The 20,907-nt window shown below is 36.1% G+C and overlaps 2 protein-coding genes across 2 annotated transcripts in view; one reads left to right on the top strand and one right to left on the bottom strand.

Annotated features, from left to right (window-relative positions):
• The window catches only part of LOC130091590 (cAMP-specific 3',5'-cyclic phosphodiesterase 4D-like), a 168,939-nt gene extending 154,821 nt beyond the window's left edge, over window positions 1-14,118 (bottom strand). Inside the window, exons 1-3 of the mRNA XM_056259537.1 lie at window positions 13,992-14,118; window positions 7,403-7,496; window positions 3,778-4,010 (exon numbers count right to left, since the gene is read on the bottom strand). Of these exons, the coding sequence (XP_056115512.1) occupies window positions 3,778-4,010; window positions 7,403-7,444 (275 nt within the window). The 5' untranslated portion in view covers window positions 7,445-7,496; window positions 13,992-14,118. The remainder of the gene's footprint in view (window positions 1-3,777; window positions 4,011-7,402; window positions 7,497-13,991) is intronic.
• Window positions 1-20,907, top strand: part of ndufaf2 (NADH:ubiquinone oxidoreductase complex assembly factor 2) — a 148,013-nt gene that overhangs the window by 105,410 nt on the left and 21,696 nt on the right. The gene's annotated exons all lie outside the window — the stretch shown is intronic.

Here is a 20,907-nt window from a genome sequence, read left to right on the forward strand (position 1 = left end):
TAAAATATAAATAATTATATTTTTACATTCTATATTTTCATAAACTCAAACTTATATAACTTTATTTATGTTTCACTTTCATAATTTATTTCACTTCTACAATAATCTGGCAAATGTCTTCTTAAAAACAAGACCAACCATATGTCTATATTCCAAAGCATTCTTGAATTACAACCATTTTACAACCACAAGTTTTTTTTTTATTGCTAGTACTGTGTCCTCATACGAGGACATCATATGATAAATCATAGACCCACTGTCCTCACATGAGGACATCATTTTCTGCAAAAACTACTTCCTGTACAAAAACAAATTTTAGTTATTATATTTTATTAGGTCCTACTTATCCCAAATAGCAAGAACAATTATAAAATGCACACCAGGCAAACTCTCGGGTCTCAGGAGGTTAAAAAAAAAATGTTTTAAAGAACTCTATTATGCTCACCAAGGCTGCATTCATTTAATGAAAAATAAAGTAAAAACAGTAACATTGTGAAAGTTTATAACAAATGAAAAGAACTGGTTTAATACGTAATTTATTAATGTGATGGTAAAGCTGAATTTTCAGCGTGATTTAGTGCCCAGGTAACATTTCTTATTATTATCAATGTTATCATCACTGTTGAAAAACATTTTCTGATGAATAGAAAGGTCAATGAACAGCATTTATTAAATGTATTAAAGCCGTTGTTAAATAGAAATAATTTGTAACATTTTAAATTGTCATAATTTGTCGTCACCATCTATTGTCTTTACCTGTGATCAATTGAATGCATCCTTGATGAATAAAAGTTAATTTCTCTAATTTTTCTTACCACAAATGTTTGAAAGGTATCGTTTCCCCAAAAATGTTAAGCAGCAAAAACTGTTTTCAAAATCGATAACAATAATTTAATATATTGAAATAGGAAACAATATTTTTTCTAAATTGCAATAATATTTCACAATATAACGGCTTTTAGTCTATTTTTTGATTAAATAAACACAGCCTTGGTCAGCAGAAGAGACCTTTCCAAACTTTTGACAGCTACTGTGCATGCATTTCATATATAGATATAAAAAACTAATCCTTTTAGTTTGTATTTTTCCATTAGAAATATAGTATAATCAATATTAGATTTTGCATTTTTACAAAAATAGTGAGTGGGGTGGGTTCAATACAAATATAAATGTAAGGTGACTAAGTCTCCTGACAGGTCATCGTACACTCATACACAGGTTTGCTCACATGTGCTGAGCAGTACTGACAGCAGCCTTTAAGTGATGATTCAACCTGAGCGAACGATAATCACCAAACAACCACACAGAATCCTGAAGTTACAAGCATGAAATTACTTTCGACAGCAAATCTGTTTTTGAGCCTTCTCTCTTTTATCAAAGATAATTTTTCACTCAAATACAATGCGAGTCAACCCTCAGTTCAGGCACTAAAACAAAAGCCTTGTTAAAATGACTGTCCTGCATATGACACAGCAATGACAGGAAGGCAATTCAAAGACAAGTGTGTGTAATAGAGAGGTGTCTGATAAAGCACTCTTACCATTAGAGGCAACGGGGGGGAAGAAGAATTGAGACAATTTATCCACTAGTTGTCATATTAGAATATTCACTGAATTGTAAAGAGGGGAGGCATGACCTTGTGAATTACAGTCTGGCATAAAACAGGAAAATTATGCATACACACAATCAAGACGCAAAGCTTATTCAGAGAAGACGACACAATTGAATACTGGCCAGTGTGACACAATAGCAACAGTTTCTACAATACAAGTCGAAATCTTCATTTGTGAATGTCTGAACTTCTGTGGTCTGAACTTCAAAAATTTCCAGTCTTGACAGTTGAAGACTGAGGCCTCCTGGGGTGTTGAAAAAAAATGATTTACCATAATCAGATGGGGAAAACAAGCCTTGTGTGGATTCATAAAGTCTATGTGCTGTAGACGGAAGCTGATGATGCATATCACAGAGCACTTGATTGACAGTCATGTCAGCTAGAGGCAGAGAATCTGTCAATCATCCTTTGCTTTAGTTTAGATGATAATTATGAGAAAGTTGCTAGCTATGATGGAGTTGTCTTCGGTTGGACTGTATTCCTACTTTGGACCACTGAACTTCTCCACCATGTTTCATCAAACATCTCGAGGCTCAAGGCCATGTAAAAACCAAAAACCTAATAAAATAAAAAAATGTGTACATCTTTGTAAAAACTAAAATATCTAACTTAAACTAAAAATGTCAATGAATCCATACGTCATGCTGACAGTGTCTGTTAACACTATGTGCAAATAACCTTGTTGGCAGAGGCTCTTTTTACTATTTGCAATATACCTTTAGTACAAACAGCATTTCACTTCTATTTACCCTGTGTGAATAGCATCTAACACTATTTGCATTTAGTTTAAACAAAATGCTGTTTGTTGATATTTGCACTTGGTGCAAAACACTATTTGCAATCATTGCAAACGGTCTCTACCTGCATAATGATTTTAAGGACATTTCTTATCAACTTCAGTTCAGTGTTGGGTCTCCCAATTATCCCTTTTCTCCAGCAAAATCAACTTCTGATCTGAAAAATGTATAATTACCTACATGTATTAAAATGTATTTTCAAAAATTATCATAATCAAAGTATATCACTGACTTTGACTAAAACAAATGTTCTTGTAATAAGTCTCCAAAGCAAGAGGAAATAAACAGATCAAAAGTCCAATTAGCTCCAACACATCTAGATCAGACGATTTACTCAAACGAAAATTGGCTTTTTAGTTCTGCTAATGTATAAAATCAACTTATAGCAAACAGTGTTGGGGAAAGTTACTTTTAAAAGCAATGCATTACTCCCAAAAAAGTAACTGATTATGTTAGTTACTTTTGATGGAAAGTAATGCATTGCACTACTTTTGGATTACTTTTTCTCCCCTGGCTGAGACTCAGGGTGCTTTCACACCTGCCTCATTTAGTTCGATTGAATCACACTTGAGTTCGTTGTACCCCTTGGTGCGGTTTGTTTGGGCTGGTGTGAATGCACCAATCGCACTCGGGTGCGCACCAAAAGCGGACCAAACAAGCGTACTGAGACCTCCTCGAAGAGGTGGTCTCGGGACGCTTTCAAACGAACTCTGGAGCGATTCGTTTGTGGTGAGAACGTGATCCGACCTCGAACAGACCCAACTGCCAAAGAAATGCGCCTTTTTGGACTAAACCAGCTGCCGTAGTCAGCTGTGCTGTTCATTATGGGATGAGAACTAATGTTTGTTGACAGTTTGCAAGGACAAACTTGGAGTTGTGATGAGGTGCGGAGCCTCATAGAAATTTGGTCTGATTACCATATTATGTCCCAACTTTCAAAAACTCAAAGAACAGCGAAATCTTCACTTTGTTTAGCAAACAGCTCAGGGAAAGGGGGTTTCATAGATCTGTGGAATTTTCCCGCACGTTAATTCTGCAATTATGGAAATACGTTCAAGACACATCTGGCCAACGAGTGATGTGGATGTTGTCACGTGACTGCCTTTTGGTTCGTTTCATCAACTGATTCGGACCAGAGCAATCAGTGTGGTGTGAAAAGGAACCAAAACGCCTGAAAAATGCTACAAAGTATAATTTTTCGCCCAAAGTATAATTTTTCAACCAAATGAACCTGTGAGATACTGTGTACAGTATATATACACACACACACACACACATATATACATATATATATATATATATATATATATATATATATATATATATATATATATACACACACACATATTTAAAATCTCAGCTGATTACCTGCTTGTATCTGCAGAAGTGATGGCAATGAGGGGGGGTGCTCTCAAGGGGAGGCTGGTGGGTCGAGGCTGGGCCGTCTCTGTCTCTGGTTTCCTCTCACAGTAGTACTGCTCTGCCAGCCTGAAGGCCAAAGGGGGCAGCTGGACGGTCCGACAGGAAAGCCTGCGGACCGCAAAGGGCTCCATGCAGGATAGCGGGCATAAGTCGGGGGATTCTGGGGAACAATCTGAGACCTGAGAGGGTGAGAGCTTGATTAAGTCTTTTTCTCAAATGCATTACAGTTTTAGAGCACTTATGAGACTTTTACTAAAAAATAAAGTCCACTGATATAAGTAGATCATGAGTCATATACATGTTAAATTGTGAGAATGAATCAGTATTCAGATGAACTTTCAGACTAACTTTTACAAAGCACAGATTCTATTCAACAATTAAGGTTTTTCAACGATGATCCATTTGTTATCCGATATGTTTTAAGTGCCATTTTTTTTCCAGCTTTGCACAAAGGCAATCTTAAAACAAGTGAATTTATTCATATAATCTTAATGGACCATTAGCTTTTAATTTTATAATGAATGAGTCACCTGTGTCCATTAACCTTGGCCTAATTAAGTGTTTGAATATATAAGACATTTAAATAATATTGAAATCACTGGAATTGTAACATCTAAAATATATATGTGCTCTAAAGATCTCAAACTAAAGTAGATCAGCCCACGAGACCATAGGTAAAAAGGTTTTACAGTATTCGTATTTTGAAAGTCAACAATAACAAAAGTGTGTGTGTGTGTGTATATAATATATATATATATATATATATATATATATATATATATATATATATATATATCAATAACAGCAAAATAGTACATGTGCGATTTGCTATAATTCATACAAAAAATCCTGAAAAAGTAGCATGGTTAACACAAAAATATTAAACAGCACAATCTTTTTCAAAAAGTAAAAATAATAAGAAACATTACTGAATCAACATATTAGCAGCATGATTTCTGAAGTTTCATGTGACATATTTGATGTTTCATGTCTCAATTATATTTCATGTGACAATTCATTCATCATTCCTGTTTGTTGCGATCATCAGTCCACTCTTCTTTTGACAATATGCTCTGAAGACACATGAGAGAACCATCACTCCCTCTGGATACAACAAGGCGATATCGATTTGATACAGAGAGACCAGCTCTCTCCAAACAGCCTCGGGACAAAGCAGAAAACACAAATCACCATTGAGTCACACAAAGAGGCTCCATACTCGTTGTCCTTCAGGCACTGATTTTGGCTCCCAAAAATCCAATGAAAAAGTTAAATTATCCTGAAAGATAAATTATTTAATAATTAAGTCAAAACCCCATTCAGATCTCTGACTGAAGGGGGAAATGAAAGAGTACCTTTGCTCAAAGACCGGTCTTCAAAGTATTTGCTTCTTTTCTGACATTGACATTTTCCTTTGTGTTCCGTTATAGAAATATCTCTCATGAGGTTTACATTCACCTTATCACCTCATATATTATTAATTACTTAATTGTGTTGAAAGCCAAAACAAGGTGTCCAATGTGAACTGAAAGAGTTTAAAATAGGCTTGGCCTTCATGAACAATGAATTTACCTCTGGGTGGGGGGGGTTATAAACCATCGGCCAACTCATAAATAAATAAGCGAGTAAATATGTAAACCTTTGATCCATTTACCAGTGTTTTCACAGAGGCATTGAATATATCAACATTTTAATTATCGTCACTGATGCTTTGTAGCGCTCCACTGCATTGAAAGATTGGTAAATGTGATTTCAGAGGGAAATGATTAAGGTGTCGCATGGGTAAAGACCAGCACACAAATGAGGTACTTTATCAAGAGAGATTTGATGATATTTAACAAAAAGACTTCAAAGCAGATGTTTTTCCTATCTTCTTTTACTGTATATTGAAATCAAAATCTTCAGAATTGCTCTGGGATTCAGTCGGTGGCTATCTGAAAGGGTTCATAAGAATTTCAGGGAAGGTAAATAGCCTAGACAGTTTAACTTATTCAAACACTAAAGAAAAATTGCACATTTAATGAAAAATATTAATTGTGAAAAGGCTGTTTTGAAAATTAAAACAGACTAGACGAGCTGTAACTCACACATAAAGGCACTTCTAAATGAGTGCCTAAAATGAGTCCATAAAAAAAACTTATTTTAGACCTCATTAAGTCCTGAAATACAGAGCTAAAGCACCAAAAATAAAGCCTCAGCATTGCCCCGGGCTTTTGCAACGTGAGCAGTAATGCGGGTTACACAGGTGATTACAAGCGATGAGAGCTAGAGACAATAGGTCAATGACAAATCTCAATTCATTCATCTTTCCGATGAAAGACTACACTTCATCTGCCTCCTTGAGACTAGTTCTGTATATTCTGTACATATTTTAGATATAAGGCATTAGGACTGCATCAAAAAGAAATTTGATTTTATATTCTCCCAAACCACTAAATGGCAGTCACTAAGTTTGGTAACACTATTTTGATGGTCCCTTTTGAACATTCTGTTGACTATAAGTAACTTTGCAACAACATGTCTACTAACTCTCATTAGAGTATTAGTATAGACTGTCTGCTTAATATCTGCTAACTCTTGATGGTCCTCTGACAGACATTCTATAGTATTGACTAAGCAACTTTGCAACTACATGTCAACTTATTCTAACCCTAACATTACCAGTCTACTAATACTCTACTAACACTCTAATGAGAGTTAGTAGACATGTAGGTGCAACGTTATTTATAGTCAACAGAATGTGTAAAAGAGACCAAGATAAAGAATTTTCTAAGGGACAATGGATTCATTGTGAAAAAAAAATATGCAAAGTGGGCCCAGAATGACTGCTATTGAGAAATGTTTCTGTTCTAAAAGCAGAATAATTCTGAAGTAACATACTTAGTTTTGAGGTTCCGAAAATACACAGAAAAATTTATAAATATTTTACTTTGTTTGAATAAATTAAGCCACCAGCCATTACTCCACTCTTCACATAATTCTTCAGAAATCATTCTAATATGCTGATTTGGTGCTCCAAAAAAAAAAAAAAAAACTATTAATATGTTGAAAATAGTTGTGCTGCTTAATATTTTTTGTGGAAACCATATTACATTTTTTTCAGGATTCTTTGAAAAAGTTCAAAAGAAAAGCATTTATTTGAAATGTAGGGTTTTTTAACATTACAAATCTCACTTTTGAACAATTGAATGCATCCCTGCTGAATAAGTGCATTAATTTAAAAACAAAAACAAACAAAAAACCCTTCAGTTCATGGGTCACTGCTTCTGGGGTTTCAATCTTGGACAACCACTGCTTCACAGCTCAGATCATTAATCACTGCCACCAACCTGTTTGTAAGTACTAAATAACCCATGGGGTGCTGTTCCATTTAACAAGTTAATGGGTTTTTTAAAACAACAGTCTCAAACCCTTCTGTAGGCAAGGTTTCAGATGACTTTGTACTACATCACAGGCGAAAGCAGCAATGATTTCCAGTACAATAATCTCCAGTACAATTGATAAAAGTTACACATATTGGAAGTTAATTGTCTGTGCATGTGTATGGCATGAATGATTTCAGTGCACTTACACTCTCCAATTGACTTTCTCCACTGCAGGCATTCTCTTGCATTGTTTGTCCCCCAGATAAAAGCTGAGGTTTCAGTCTCAAAATGTAGAAAGGCCTAGAATAAATTACATAAAAGTAGATGAAATCCTGCTTGATATCACACAAACCATGAGACTCTAGTAAAATACAGTGATGACACACATGCACCACAAGACCAAATGTCCACATTTTGGCTCAAATCCCATTTTGACTAGGAAGGAAACTACCAGCATACAAAAACATCTTTTGTTTGCATTTGCATCAAATTGCATTTGAATAAATGTACTATTCTTTTCATCAGTGAGTTTGTGGTCCTTGGGGACAAGCTGATAATCTAGGAAGGAACCAACGGTTCAAGTGCCAGTTTCGCATGAGAAAATAAATAATTGCTTTCAGAAGCATAGACTACAGCATGCCACACGTACACTTACATACACTGAGCTGTGTCACATATCTCATTACGATTATGATAATCATTGCAAGTATTTGATATGACCTTGGAATTGTGTACACTTCAGTTCTTAAATTAGTGCTTCATAAATAATTCATGAGGCGAAACGAACTCTGTCCTATTTAAAGTTGGCCAGTTCTACAAAGTCACTTTCAAATAAGACAAAAACCAAACAGAATCTTTGACACATAATCTAAATTCTTCAAGTTAGCATTTCCATATTTTCTTCTGGCATGCTCTAACAAAATGATGAATTTCCATGCTTATATTTAAATAATGTTAAATTGAGATTCCTATAGCTGTGAGGTATTCAAGAACCTAAAACAATTTTTCTATTCTAGGAGTGGGTGATTATTCATGCCAATGCATTATTATTTGGCTAGGAAAGGCTTTGTTGCAGTATATAGTGACATCAGTCAGAATATAATTCTCAAGTGAAATCATTATTTTCTCTCACTGGATTCCTCCTCTTTTTCCTGCACAAAACTGAATATAGGGCGCCTATATAGGGTCCAATGGGCTGAAAAGCCCCCTTATGGAAAATATGGTCCCGAAATATGTCAATCAAAAAGGTCTGAACTTCTGACAAATTTAGTCTCAAAAGAAATGCTTTACATTAAAAATTAGGCATCTAGGAGGGCATTTTACCCCAAATGTGGAGCAAAAGGTCCTCGGAAGGAAGGACTATATAGGATAAAGGCAATATGGATAATAAAAATCAAAGGACTCTTTAACACCGTTGTACACACACACCAAACACTCAAAACAGATTGAATGGGGGAAAAAAACATTTGTTTTCAGTTCAAGCTGAAGTTGAAGTCAACAGACTCAACAAAAATATACAGAATTAGATAAGCTAAACTTGCAAAATAAAAACAACATACTAAAACCAAATTTTGAAAGAATGCTATAAACAATATTTTCTTACAGAGCATTTCCTTAGTAATATTGCAAGTAGCCGTGCAACATAAAACGTCTCAAGTAACACCCTAAAGAAGAGAAATAACGTCCATGGAATGAAAATGTACCCTAAATAGTCTTTATAAAGTCTCTATCACCATCTAGTGGCTATGATGTGGCAGAATAAACTCACACACTGTACATTCCCATGTGTTTAGCATGCTGAAAGTGCAGCTAAAAGTGCTATAAACTAACTTTATATTATGATTTATAATGAATAAACTAAAACTCATATCAAATGTATTCATTACATAATATTGCTATGCTGTTTATCATTTTTATTAACAGCTATAATTCTTGTGCTATGTGCTAATTTGACTAATTTATCTAGAAACCTTAATCATAAAACTACAGCTACCTTTACATTGTACTATTTACAGTGGAAATTTGTGTTTTTAGAAAGAGTCTCAGCATGTCTCAGTAACTGCTGAAAATGTAAACTCTCTCAAACAATTATTTCCCCAGGCAAATATTTGTGAGTGTGACAGGCTAAAATAGGCATAAGTCAATTATTGTTTATGGAATATGTTCCATGGGAAGCACAACATAACCTTTTCCACAGATTTCTTTGATGAACTTTAGCCAAAAATAATATCAAGCACTGACAGTTGATATGATCACTTACAACCCACGGCATCCTCTAGAAAATAAATGATGAATGTTGATGTTTTTAATCAAACGTTCTTCTCCTTGTGATCTCCACGAGGAAGAAGGATATTTGTATGCTTGGGAAAAGCTTACATTGTGAAGGCAAAAGCCATGTAATTTCCTATACGTAATTGCAAATCTATTATATACAAAGATAACCATCAACAGGAAACCAGAGGGCTTCATATGGATAATTTAGCAAGATGTGGCTCACAAACCCACATTATGGTCATATATATTAATTTTTGTCTCTCAGCATTGCCATTACTACACGTTTAAATGTCAGTTATTACCATGATGCCTTGCCATCTGCGCTTCTGCTGAGGTTATTGAACTATTAATGTGTCATGAGAGAGTTTGAGGAAAATGGCTGCACTGTTTTCCTTTTAATGCTGTTCAGAAAAGGCTTTTCAACCTCTGCGCACAGGATGTTTGAGGAATTACATTAAAACGCAATCTTAAAATGGAAAATGAGCAAAGGTTTTTCTTATTCCATATATACTGTTGGGGAGGAACTTATCTATGTATGTAAGATCAAAAAGCTGTCATAAAAACCAAGACGCCCTTGACATACGCTAATAGTAATCTGCCTAAATTTAGCCTGTGACAGATTGTCTGGTAACGAATTACATGTAAATGTAAGAGACATTTCTTTCATTTAGTTTTTTGTAATACATGTTAGGCCACAGTTAATATGTCAACAAACTTTTACCATTACAATCTGCAAAAAACTGTTGCATTGAGTTATACTGACACCTAGTTGCATGGATGCTGCATCATAACATTTTTTGCTGACCATATGCCATTTTAAAATTAATCAGCCATTTTAAAATTAATCAGCCATGATAAAAAGGGGGTTAAAGATAAAGAGTAGGTCATATGACCAAGATGATAGACTCTGAGACAACCTGGGACATTAAAAATAAAACCGCTTTAATTAAACTACTGATATGAGTCCTCATATTTTGTGAGTGTACAGGATAAGACATTTTAAAAGTACTATTAAATTGACAAATACATACTCCAATAATCTGCCACATTTCATTAAATGTGTTACTTGCTTTTCTTTGTAATTAAGAAATTTAGCAATTACTGAGTGAAAAAAAGCTTTCAAGTAAATCCTTCTAAAAATATCTCAGTGTATTTTAATCCAAAGTTCTTTGTGATCTCCATGAGGAAGGATATTTGTATGCTTACATTGGAAAGGCAAAAGTCATATTTCAAATATGTGATTGCAAATCTATTGCATACAAGGATAACCACCAACGGGAAACCAGAGGGCTTCATATGTATCATTTAAAGAGCTGCGGCTCAAATATCCTCACATAAAAAAAAAAATTTGGAGTGCACCTTTAACAAAAATGACCAAACTAGACTCACAGAGATCGTGTGGCCTGTCATAGTTCATTTGTTCATGCCGCCGCCTGAGGGACCCTTACTGGTTCCTTCCACTGATTTAACAGATGAGGATTATCCAGGTACATTCTGATCTGGATATTTGCCCTCAAATAACATTCACAGGACACAGAAACAGCAAACTGTCAGCTTTAGATTGACCTTTAAAACGTGAATTTATTTCATTCATTTCTTAGCATGAAACAACAGCGTGAACTCGTGTTTGCCTTGATCCCCAGACATGCCTACACACTTTCCGACCATTTTAATATGCCTCAAATTATAAAATACTTAATGTGGACACACTGCACATAGTGGAAACTGATGGCAAAAGGAGCAGAACTACAAAGATGTGGATGGGAGATGTGTTTAAATATACAAAGCAACATAGGGAGTCAGACAGCCAATGAAAGGTTACCTCTGCACACGCAAGCTTTTGAAGCATTACGTTCACAGTTCGTGAGGGAGACGTGTTAGAGAGCAGCAGTGGTCTGTACCTCTTACAAACTTTAAGGCTGTTCATTAATTAAAGCATGGCTATAAATGCAGTGATATTGTGCTTTAAAACATCTGTGCTCCTAATTGGTTCCTTATGACATTTTAGAGGGGAAAGGGTGGTGTCATCAATGACATCATTATCTGGCCTCCTTGACATCATATGTCATTTCACGCCCTTTTGAACGTTTTCTTGTTTCAGATTCAGCATTTTTGCACATCGTAAAAGTGCATGATGGATTATTAAACTTCCCATTTTTGAAAAATACTGGATTGTAAAATGAACTTGTAATGTTGATCTTGTTCAAATGTTCCAGTACACGTGAGTTTTTTTTACATCTTTTTGTTTTACACAAGTTGATGTTACATATGAATAAAATTAGGTATGAGATTGCTAATAAACCAGTGGGATTTTTACAGATCTGGGAATATTTTTCCGACATATCTTGAAGGCGTTCATTTATCAAGCTCAGGTTGCTTTGTATATGATTTCTATGGTGTAAGAATATACAACATGTAATGGCAATATTGTATGCACTTTTTTAACTGGGTTATCTACAATAATTTACTTAGTATTGTAACTTATTTTAATTATATATATATATATATATATATATATATATATACACACACATACACACACATACACACACACACTCCCCTAAAGGATTATTAGGAACACCTGTTCAATTTCTCATTAATGCAATTATCTAATCAACCAATCACATGGCAGTTGCTTCAATGCATTTAGGGGTGTGGTCCTGGTCAAGACAATCTCCTGAACTCCAAACTGAATGTTAGAATGGGAAAGAAAGGTGATTTAAGCAATTTTGAGCGTGGCATGGTTGTTGGTGCCAGACGGGCCGGTCTGAGTATTTCACAATCTACTCAGTTACTGGGATTTTCACGCACAACCATTTCTAGGGTTTACAAAGAATGGTGTGAAAAGGGAAAAACATCCAGTATGCGGCAGTCCTGTGGGCGAAAATGCCTTGTTGATGCTAGAGGTCAGAGGAGAATGGGCCGACTGATTCAAGCTGATAGAAGAGCAACTTTGACTGAAATAACCACTCGTTACAACCGAGGTATGCAGCAAAGCATTTGTGAAGCCACAACAGGCACAACCTTGAGGCGGATGGGCTACAACAGCAGAAGACCCCACCGGGTACCACTCATCTCCACTACAAATAGGAAAAAGAGGCTACAATTTGCAAGAGCTCACCAAAATTGGACAGTTGAAGACTGGAAAAATGTTGCCTGGTCTGATGAGTCTCGATTTCTGTTGAGACATTCAGATGGTAGAGTCAGAATTTGGCGTAAACAGAATGAGAACATGGATCCATCATGCCTTGTTACTACTGTGCAGGCTGGTGGTGGTGGTGTAATGGTGTGGGGGATGTTTTCTTGGCACACTTTAGGCCCCTTAGTGCCAATTGGGCATCGTTTAAATGCCACGGCCTACCTCAGCATTGTTTCTGACCATGTCCATCCCTTTATGGCCACCATGCACCCATCCTCTGATGGCTACTTCCAGCAGGATAATGCACCATGTCACAAAGCTCGAATCATTTCAAATTGGTTTCTTGAACATGACAATGAGTTCACTGTACTAAAATGGCCCCCACAGTCACCAGATCTCAACCCAATAGAGCATCTTTGGGATGTGGTGGAACGGGAGCTTCGTGCCCTGGATGTGCATCCCACAAATCTCCATCAACTGCAAGATGCTATCCTATCAATATGGGCCAACATTTCTAAAGAATGCTTTCAGCACCTTGTTGAATCAATGCCACGTAGAATTAAGGCAGTTCTGAAGGCGAAAGGGGGTCAAACACAGTATTAGTATGGTGTTCCTAATAATCCTTTAGGTGAGTGTATATAGTGTTATATACTTCTTTTTTTTGACTGGCATAACAGCAACAGGGGATAAGGGGATTGTTTAGTATTACAGTTTGTTTCGTTTGTATAATGTGAAAATGTTTTAAGTATCATTTGAATCATTGAAAGTATCATTGAAAGTAGTTCAAAAATCATTTTGATACAAAACTTCATCTCGCTGTACTTAAAAACAATGTCACATGAAGTGAGCATTTTTGCATAGTAAAAAGCCAAAGTCAGAATCACTTCCACACAGCCATGGGCTCGATTTTACACATGGCTTCATTTACGAGGGGAAACACTGACATGAGGAAGGAAAACAGTATTAGTATGAATTGGATACGAGCCCCAATAAACAAAAGTGCATGTAGACCATAATGCCTCACTCTTTGCTATGATTATAATACAATAAGACAGTTCACTGTGAGAGCAGGCTGCTTTGGGTGCTCTATTTATAGATTAAGGATGCAAATGCCATCAAAAATGTCTCTCTTCTAAAAGAACCCTTTGCATGCAGTACAACGATGAGTTGGCTGAACGGGTCAGGTGCCCAAAAGTCACCTTGCACCTGCCTATCCTTTTCCACATGCCTTAAAGCTAAAGACGACACATGCTAGACCAGATGGATGGTGACAACAAGAAAAGCATGAGCAGACACACTTGTAGGGTACAGAAACATTCTATGCCTTTGGGAAGTACATATAGAAGAAAAAGGAAGTGAATAAAGTGTGAATGGGAACTTACTCTTCTCCTTGGAGAAAGAGAAAAGGAACAGAAATGACAGATGCAATCCTCCAGAGACTGATTCCGGTTGTTACTGCGATACGGACCAGCTGAAACAGAATGAAACATCTGTCCCCTTTGCTTCCTGTGACACTGTGCCTCGTGCTGTGATGCTCTTTGGTTTAAGGACTGAAGAATATCAGAGTTCCCAGCCTCTCAGCCAATCAGAGAGCTCTGCTCCATCTCTCCCCACCCCTCCCTAAAGTTCCTCCAGCAGTAGCCAGCAGAGAGACGTTTTAAAAAGCAGGGGCCACTGCAGCATCACAGCGGGATACTTATACATCTCAAATTATCAAACACAAGAGCAATAGAAGTGTTTATGTGAACTTCTACCATGGGAATATGCAATCAGCTGAGTGTTTTCTTTTGGAAATGAATCGTCAAAATTGGACGTCAGACTGCTCGCACGGTTTACCTCTAGAGTCCATTTGGAGGCTGTAGTTCTTATTTCACATGCCCTTTGACTGGTCCCTGCCTCGTTGTTAGTGATCTGAGGAGAACGGGGCTAGTTTCACACTTCATACTTATATATTAAATTGTCTTCTGCATTTTTCAGAAGCAAATACCTTAAAGTCAGAGCCACAAAAACAAGCTTTTGAGCATTTCCAGCATCATTGCCCTGGGGGAAAAGATACAGTTCACTGAACACAAGATCATCTTTAGTGACAACGTGCCCCAATGACAAAAATCAAACAGTGAAGTGATATGAGACAAACCGATTCACGAAAAAAAGAACAATGCAAAAAGGTAACATACAAAAAATATAAAATCTGTTTGGCAAAATATCACTGAATTTATAACATAAAAACACATGGGACAACGGTCACAACATTCATGTCTGAGCAGCAAAAAAATAAATAAATGAGTGTTTATCTAGCAGCTATAGCACAAACAAGATTTTGTAATTTGGATGACAGAATTTACTAAATTTAAAGAAATTTAAATTAGCCATTTAGGGTTTTTTTTCCCACCAAATAAATGAGGACAGGACATTCTATCAGAGTAAAAAAAAAAAATTGCAACTCAATTTTCAAGACACTGCAACAATATTAGCATACAGCATGACTGATTATTAGCAATAACTTCAGGGTTGTGGGTGTCAATTAATGGTATATGCTTTTGTTAAAACCCTCATTCCACATTATTTCAATTAAAAATCGTGTTACAAAGAAATACACCTTTGTCCTGTTGTACCTTTTCGATTTTCAAAATATTTTTTGCTTCAAATCCAATATTTTAATGTTTTGGTCCACCTCATAGCCAGTTGGTTTGGTTCATGGCTTATAACTCTTTAAAAAGACGACTTTTATTAAAAATCCCAATGGGAAAAATTAATGGGAAAAATACTTTGGGAACCAAGGCCGCTGAAGAAGTGGGCTGGCCATGGGCAATTGTAGAAATATCAGACCACTGAACGCCAAGATCGACCGATCAGAATCAAATACTACAGATCAGCACCATATAATAAAACAAACTAATGCCCAAAAAGTCACACATATGGAGTTAATCTGCTCTATATCGTCATAGTCCAGTTATCTCGCCCCAGTAGTTTATGTTCTCAGGGTCTGGCCACCTTCTAGCGGGCAAGGGAAGCAAACAAATCATTTCGTAATAAATTACTCTTGGATATCTAGCTGTGACGCACTTCAAATAAACTGATTACCAACATTTTTGTGAGGCACTGTCTGGAGTTCCTATGTGATATGTTTGTTATTGTTTATGAATTGTTTGAAGGGAAATTGAGTTATCAGGAATTACATTTACGCACACAGCAAACGTATTTATAAATATTGTGGACCAAGTACCAAGCTCTGTCTTTCTGACCCATGTCTGTCATGATTTCCCATCTGCTTGGAATGTTTGGACACACAAGCACAGCCCAAACACAAACATATTAGACAAGTCCAAAAGTATGATGCTGATCTCACAGTATGTCAGAGGCAGTGTTGACAACACTTTTATCCATCTTGATAGGGATAAAAATCAATACACAAAAACAATGATCTATGGTGAGGTTTAGGTAAAAACGCTTTTAAACCAATTGCGATTTTCATTTGAATGAATACCAACAACTCAGCTGTTTTTTAAAGTCCGACATTGCGATAAGTCTTTTCTTCCCGTTGTAGCGTATATCCGAACAGCTTCTCGAACAAGTAAAAAATAAAAAATAAAAAAGTAGTGCCAGACATGATTTTTTTCCCATCAGGAATTGATTGGATGGTTGTCAGGTCACTTATTTATATAGCGCTTTTTACAATACAGATTGTTTGAAAGCAGCTTTACAGAGATAACAGGAAAATAATGCAAAAAAGTTTGTTTCCAGAAGATAATAGCCTCACAGTTCAGCTTACTTAAGTTCAGTGATGTTTCATTTTTGTTTTAAAAAAGTTATTAATTTAGTTCATTTAACATGGTTGTGGTTTGCTATTGCTGTGATGTCATGTGAGTGACAGGTTGTCCCTTCCTTGCGCCAGTAAACAGCTCATCAGAGCTGTTTACTGTTTACAGAGCTGTTACTCATCAACAATAGACTGTTAAGGATTATAATTATGGCTGGTAAAATTATTGGTGAGAAACAAGTAACTCTGTCTGATCTTTACACTGCGGCAGTGAAAAGGAAAGCGTCTGTTATTGTGACAGACTCTACTCATCCCCTGCATAGTTCATTTAATGTACTTCCATCTGGTAGACGATATAAAGTACCTTTGGTGAAAAAGGCCAAGTATAAGAAGACTTTTATTCTGACTGCCATTGATATTTTAAATAGGAAATAGGGGAGGGGAGGGGAGGGGAGGGGAGGAGTATCTTAAATAGTGTGGTTGTCTTTTGTATTGTACTGTTTGTTGAGCCCTTGTCTAAAGACAATTTTCTACCCCCCTGTGGGGATAGACAATAAAGCTTTTTTTTTTAATTGAATTGAATTTGAATCAGAGAAGAGATGTCGTCATTGCAAGAGATTATGAGGGCACATGAATTTAAAACAAACAAACAAACAAAAATCACTTAAAACCATCTGTATACATGTTCCTAGATTTTAGAAGCCATTAAATAGTCTTGTGTGATGTACAGACAAAAATGGAATCCATTATTCTCTGAAAATCTTCTCCCATGCTGCAGCGCTCAAATATCATTCACATTACAGACTTGGCATCAATGTTAATTACTTATTAATTATTTGCATTGTGACCAAATTTGAATATAAGACATCTCTATTAAAGGGTAAGATTATTAATGACTTATAACTTAAATTTTAGTCGTATAAAAAGCTATTATACTGCTTCAGAAGACTTAATTCATTCATAACACACAAGTTAACTTGTGGACTTTTTCATCTGTTCTTGGACATTTTTATAGCTCAGAATACGTCTACATTTTTACATAAATTGTTGCATTGAATTGAACGAGACGAGTGTGAGTAAGAATGGATTCATGAATGATTTTCACAATTTGTTTCTGCTTGCGTTTCATGCAATGAAAGTGAATGGTGACAACTTGACAAGGGTTCTATTATGCCTAAAATCTGCTTGGGTTCTAAAGGCAAAGAAAAACAGGTTTGAAAATTTCAAGAGTGAAAATTTGTTGGCAAAAAGGTCTATTGTCCAGTGTACGATGTAATGTATGAAGCACAGCTCACACAGAAGACACTTTCAAGCAGCTTTCTGATGCAGTGAATTCAAGTGACCAAACTTTCTTATACCTCCACAGCCCCATAAGTACCAAAAATTAAAATTGTCATCATTTACTCACCCTCAAGTTGTTCCAAACCTGCATGAGTTTCTTTTTTCTGCTGAACACAAAAGATGATATTTTAAAGAATGTTGGTAATCAAACAGTTGATGCAGAGTAGGTAAAAAAAAAAAAAAAAAAAAAAGGAAGTCATTGGCTAACTTACCGTCAACTGTTTGATTACCAACATTCTTTAAAGGGGACATATCATGAACACCTGACTTTTTCCGTGTGTAGAAATTAAAGCTGAAGCTCCAATCTCCTCCCGAAAATCCCCCTAAAAGTCCTTTGGTGCCTCAATGTTTAGAGAAGCTGTCAATCATGACTTCACATTCCCGTTTTTATAGCATCAAATAACTAACGAGGACCAAACCTATTTAGAAATAAACGAACACTTAAACGTACACCAGCGTGATAAAAACTACCTAAAATGACTGAAAACATCTTCGGGAAAAAAACTTATTCTAAGTGTAATTTGATTTAGTTTCCATCGCGTCCATTAGACTTCATAGGGAAGGTTTATGACCTATACTGGGACCAACCACCGGGGGGCGATCGAGAAAATTTAAATTGGCTTCACTTTTCATGTGCGGCACGCTTGGGTTGTTCTAACCCTTTTACTGTCTGTGTCTATGGTTCTTCTAGTTCTAACCATAGATATATACGCTATGTGTGTATATCTATGGGTTCTAACCTTTTTTTTTACAGTCTATGGTTCAAACGCAGTGCCAAAAGTTCGAGCAAAGCATGCACAGTGTTCTTTCGTTGGCTGCACAGACCAGTACCCTATTTGACCAAAAAAAGTCACAGCTGTCTTATTAAGACTTCAGGCCAGGGTACTTTGTCAACTTGTGTAAAACTTAAACATGAAGGTAACTTACATCCAAGTCGATGACGATGAGATGAATCAATGTAACTCCACAACAACCACATAAATGTATCCACTAACCATTTAGAAACGTCCAGGCGCAGTCGAAAAGTTGCAACCTCTTCCTGAGTCTTTCCTAATGCTGCACTCCATTACTGGTTATTTCTGAGATTTTGGGTGACTTGTGATTATTCGCCTGTTCTGTTATTGTATCCGAAACGGCAGTTGCCTGAATGCATGCAGGCGAGGAGCAGCAGCTCATTTGCATTTAAAGGGACACACACAAAAAAGGCAGGTTTTTGCCTTTTACAGTCTATGGTTTTTGCTCACTCAAAAAGGGGCAAATTTGACAAGCTATAATAAATGATCTGGGGGGTGTTTTGAGCACAAATTTCACAGACACATTCTGGGGACACCATAGATTTATATTACATCTTGTGAAAATTTCACCTTTAAAATATATTTTGTTCTCAACCGGAGACGCATACTCGTACAAACAAAGTACAATGGGGGGGTTGTCCCTTTAAATCAACCACAAATATGAAATGTAGGCCTATTCCTTTTACACTTGAAATCAATAAGCAGAATACTTGATATTATTTGAGTGGCCATTACAATTATTTGCGTTTTAAACAAAAAACAATTTAATACTGCAAGTAAAAACAAAAAAACAAAACTCTCCTGGGTAAGGAGCTTCCTCTCTCTTTAATGAGTGTCCTTGGTTGTCTTTAGGTTTTAACAGTTCTGGGGGCAATTGTGAGAAGAAGAAAAAAAACCTTTTCCTGAGAAACACCTATTGGCAAACTTATTCATGAATCAACCAGCAAAGTCAAGTCATTTGTAGTCTTAAGGTGGAATTGAAATGGCCTCAGAAGGCATGAAATATCACCCAACAGCAAGGACACATTTATTTGTAAATTCCCCAAATCCCTCCACATACCTCTAAACCACTGGCCTACCACAGAGGGTTTACAACCAGATTAAGGTGACATTAACAGCTATCAGAATGTGCACATTTCTTATTTATATATTTTTTTGCCTCCAAACTACATCTGTTGAATCAGTAATGACCATGCAGCTGTGCAGTCCCAATATGGAGGATGTTGGATCACCATCAGTAAACAATTTACCACATCTGTTTGACAATCCTTCGGTCAACAACATTCTTGGCAGCTAAAAAAAACAAAACTGGTTTGTCTTTGTCTAACTAAATGCTCGTCCAAATCACTCAATTCCACACAATGATGTCCAAACATTAAAAACAACAATATTAAACATTGCAGCATCTCTACAACAGTATCAAAAAGGAACAAAAGACCTAAATGTAGCCGATTTGATTTCTCGAAATAACACCGTTTGATGAAGGGGGCTGTGGAGCATTTAACGTGTTCATTCGTGCAGTAAATTCCCTGCAGCGTTTGTCAGTAGTTTTTATTTAATTATTTGGTGACATTGAGAGGGGTTTCACTTTGCAAATGTATCTAATTAGCAGATCCCACCACAAAATGACAAAGTACGAAGTGTGGGGAAAGGCAGGAGTACCAAACAAAAGTGAGCATTCTTCACAGGAATCCAAATTTATTCTGACCTGCTGTAGTTCACACATTTTGAGAACAGTGACCTACTTCTAACTGCTAGACCAAAATTACCCATGAAGCACCAGTGAAAAATGCTTTAAGGAGAATTCTGTTTTCCTGTTTTATGCAAACACGAGGCAACCACTCATACATGTTTGTTCTACTACAAAAGCCTCTCAAACAAACCTCACTTACCATGCTTAAGTTTTCCATTGCATAAGGAAGCAGTTTTAGTTTGAATGCACAAGCTTGGAAAACATTGTATTTTAGATTTCACAGCATCATTCTCAAGACAGACAGAATTAAGATGCATTTACATGGTAACTTCAAATAGAAAAACCATTTGATATTGGTTTCCACCAGTACAGTTACAATAGGACATCATTATTAATACATACCTGCAAATACAAATATATATGATTTCAAATATTTGAAAATGTAAAAAGCATAATTTAGGCATTATTACAATTAGCGGAGTTCATTTGCAAAGGAATTAAGCCATTGTGACTTCATTCTTCCTTGCAAAGATAATGCAAATAGTGTATTTTTTTGCAAAATAAAAACAAATGCCAAAAAAATTAAGGTCTCCAATTTCAAATCATGAAAAAACTGCATTAGTGTCAAACAAAGTAAAGAGAATATACAAAATAATTAAGGGGTTAAAAGCAAATGTTAAGAGACTGCAAAATTCCCAGACACTTTTACC

This window comes from Rhinichthys klamathensis, unplaced genomic scaffold, assembly GCF_029890125.1.
Source record: "Rhinichthys klamathensis goyatoka isolate OS25496 unplaced genomic scaffold, OSU_Roscu_1.1 h1tg000169l_1, whole genome shotgun sequence".
Taxonomy (NCBI): domain Eukaryota; kingdom Metazoa; phylum Chordata; class Actinopteri; order Cypriniformes; family Leuciscidae; genus Rhinichthys; species Rhinichthys klamathensis.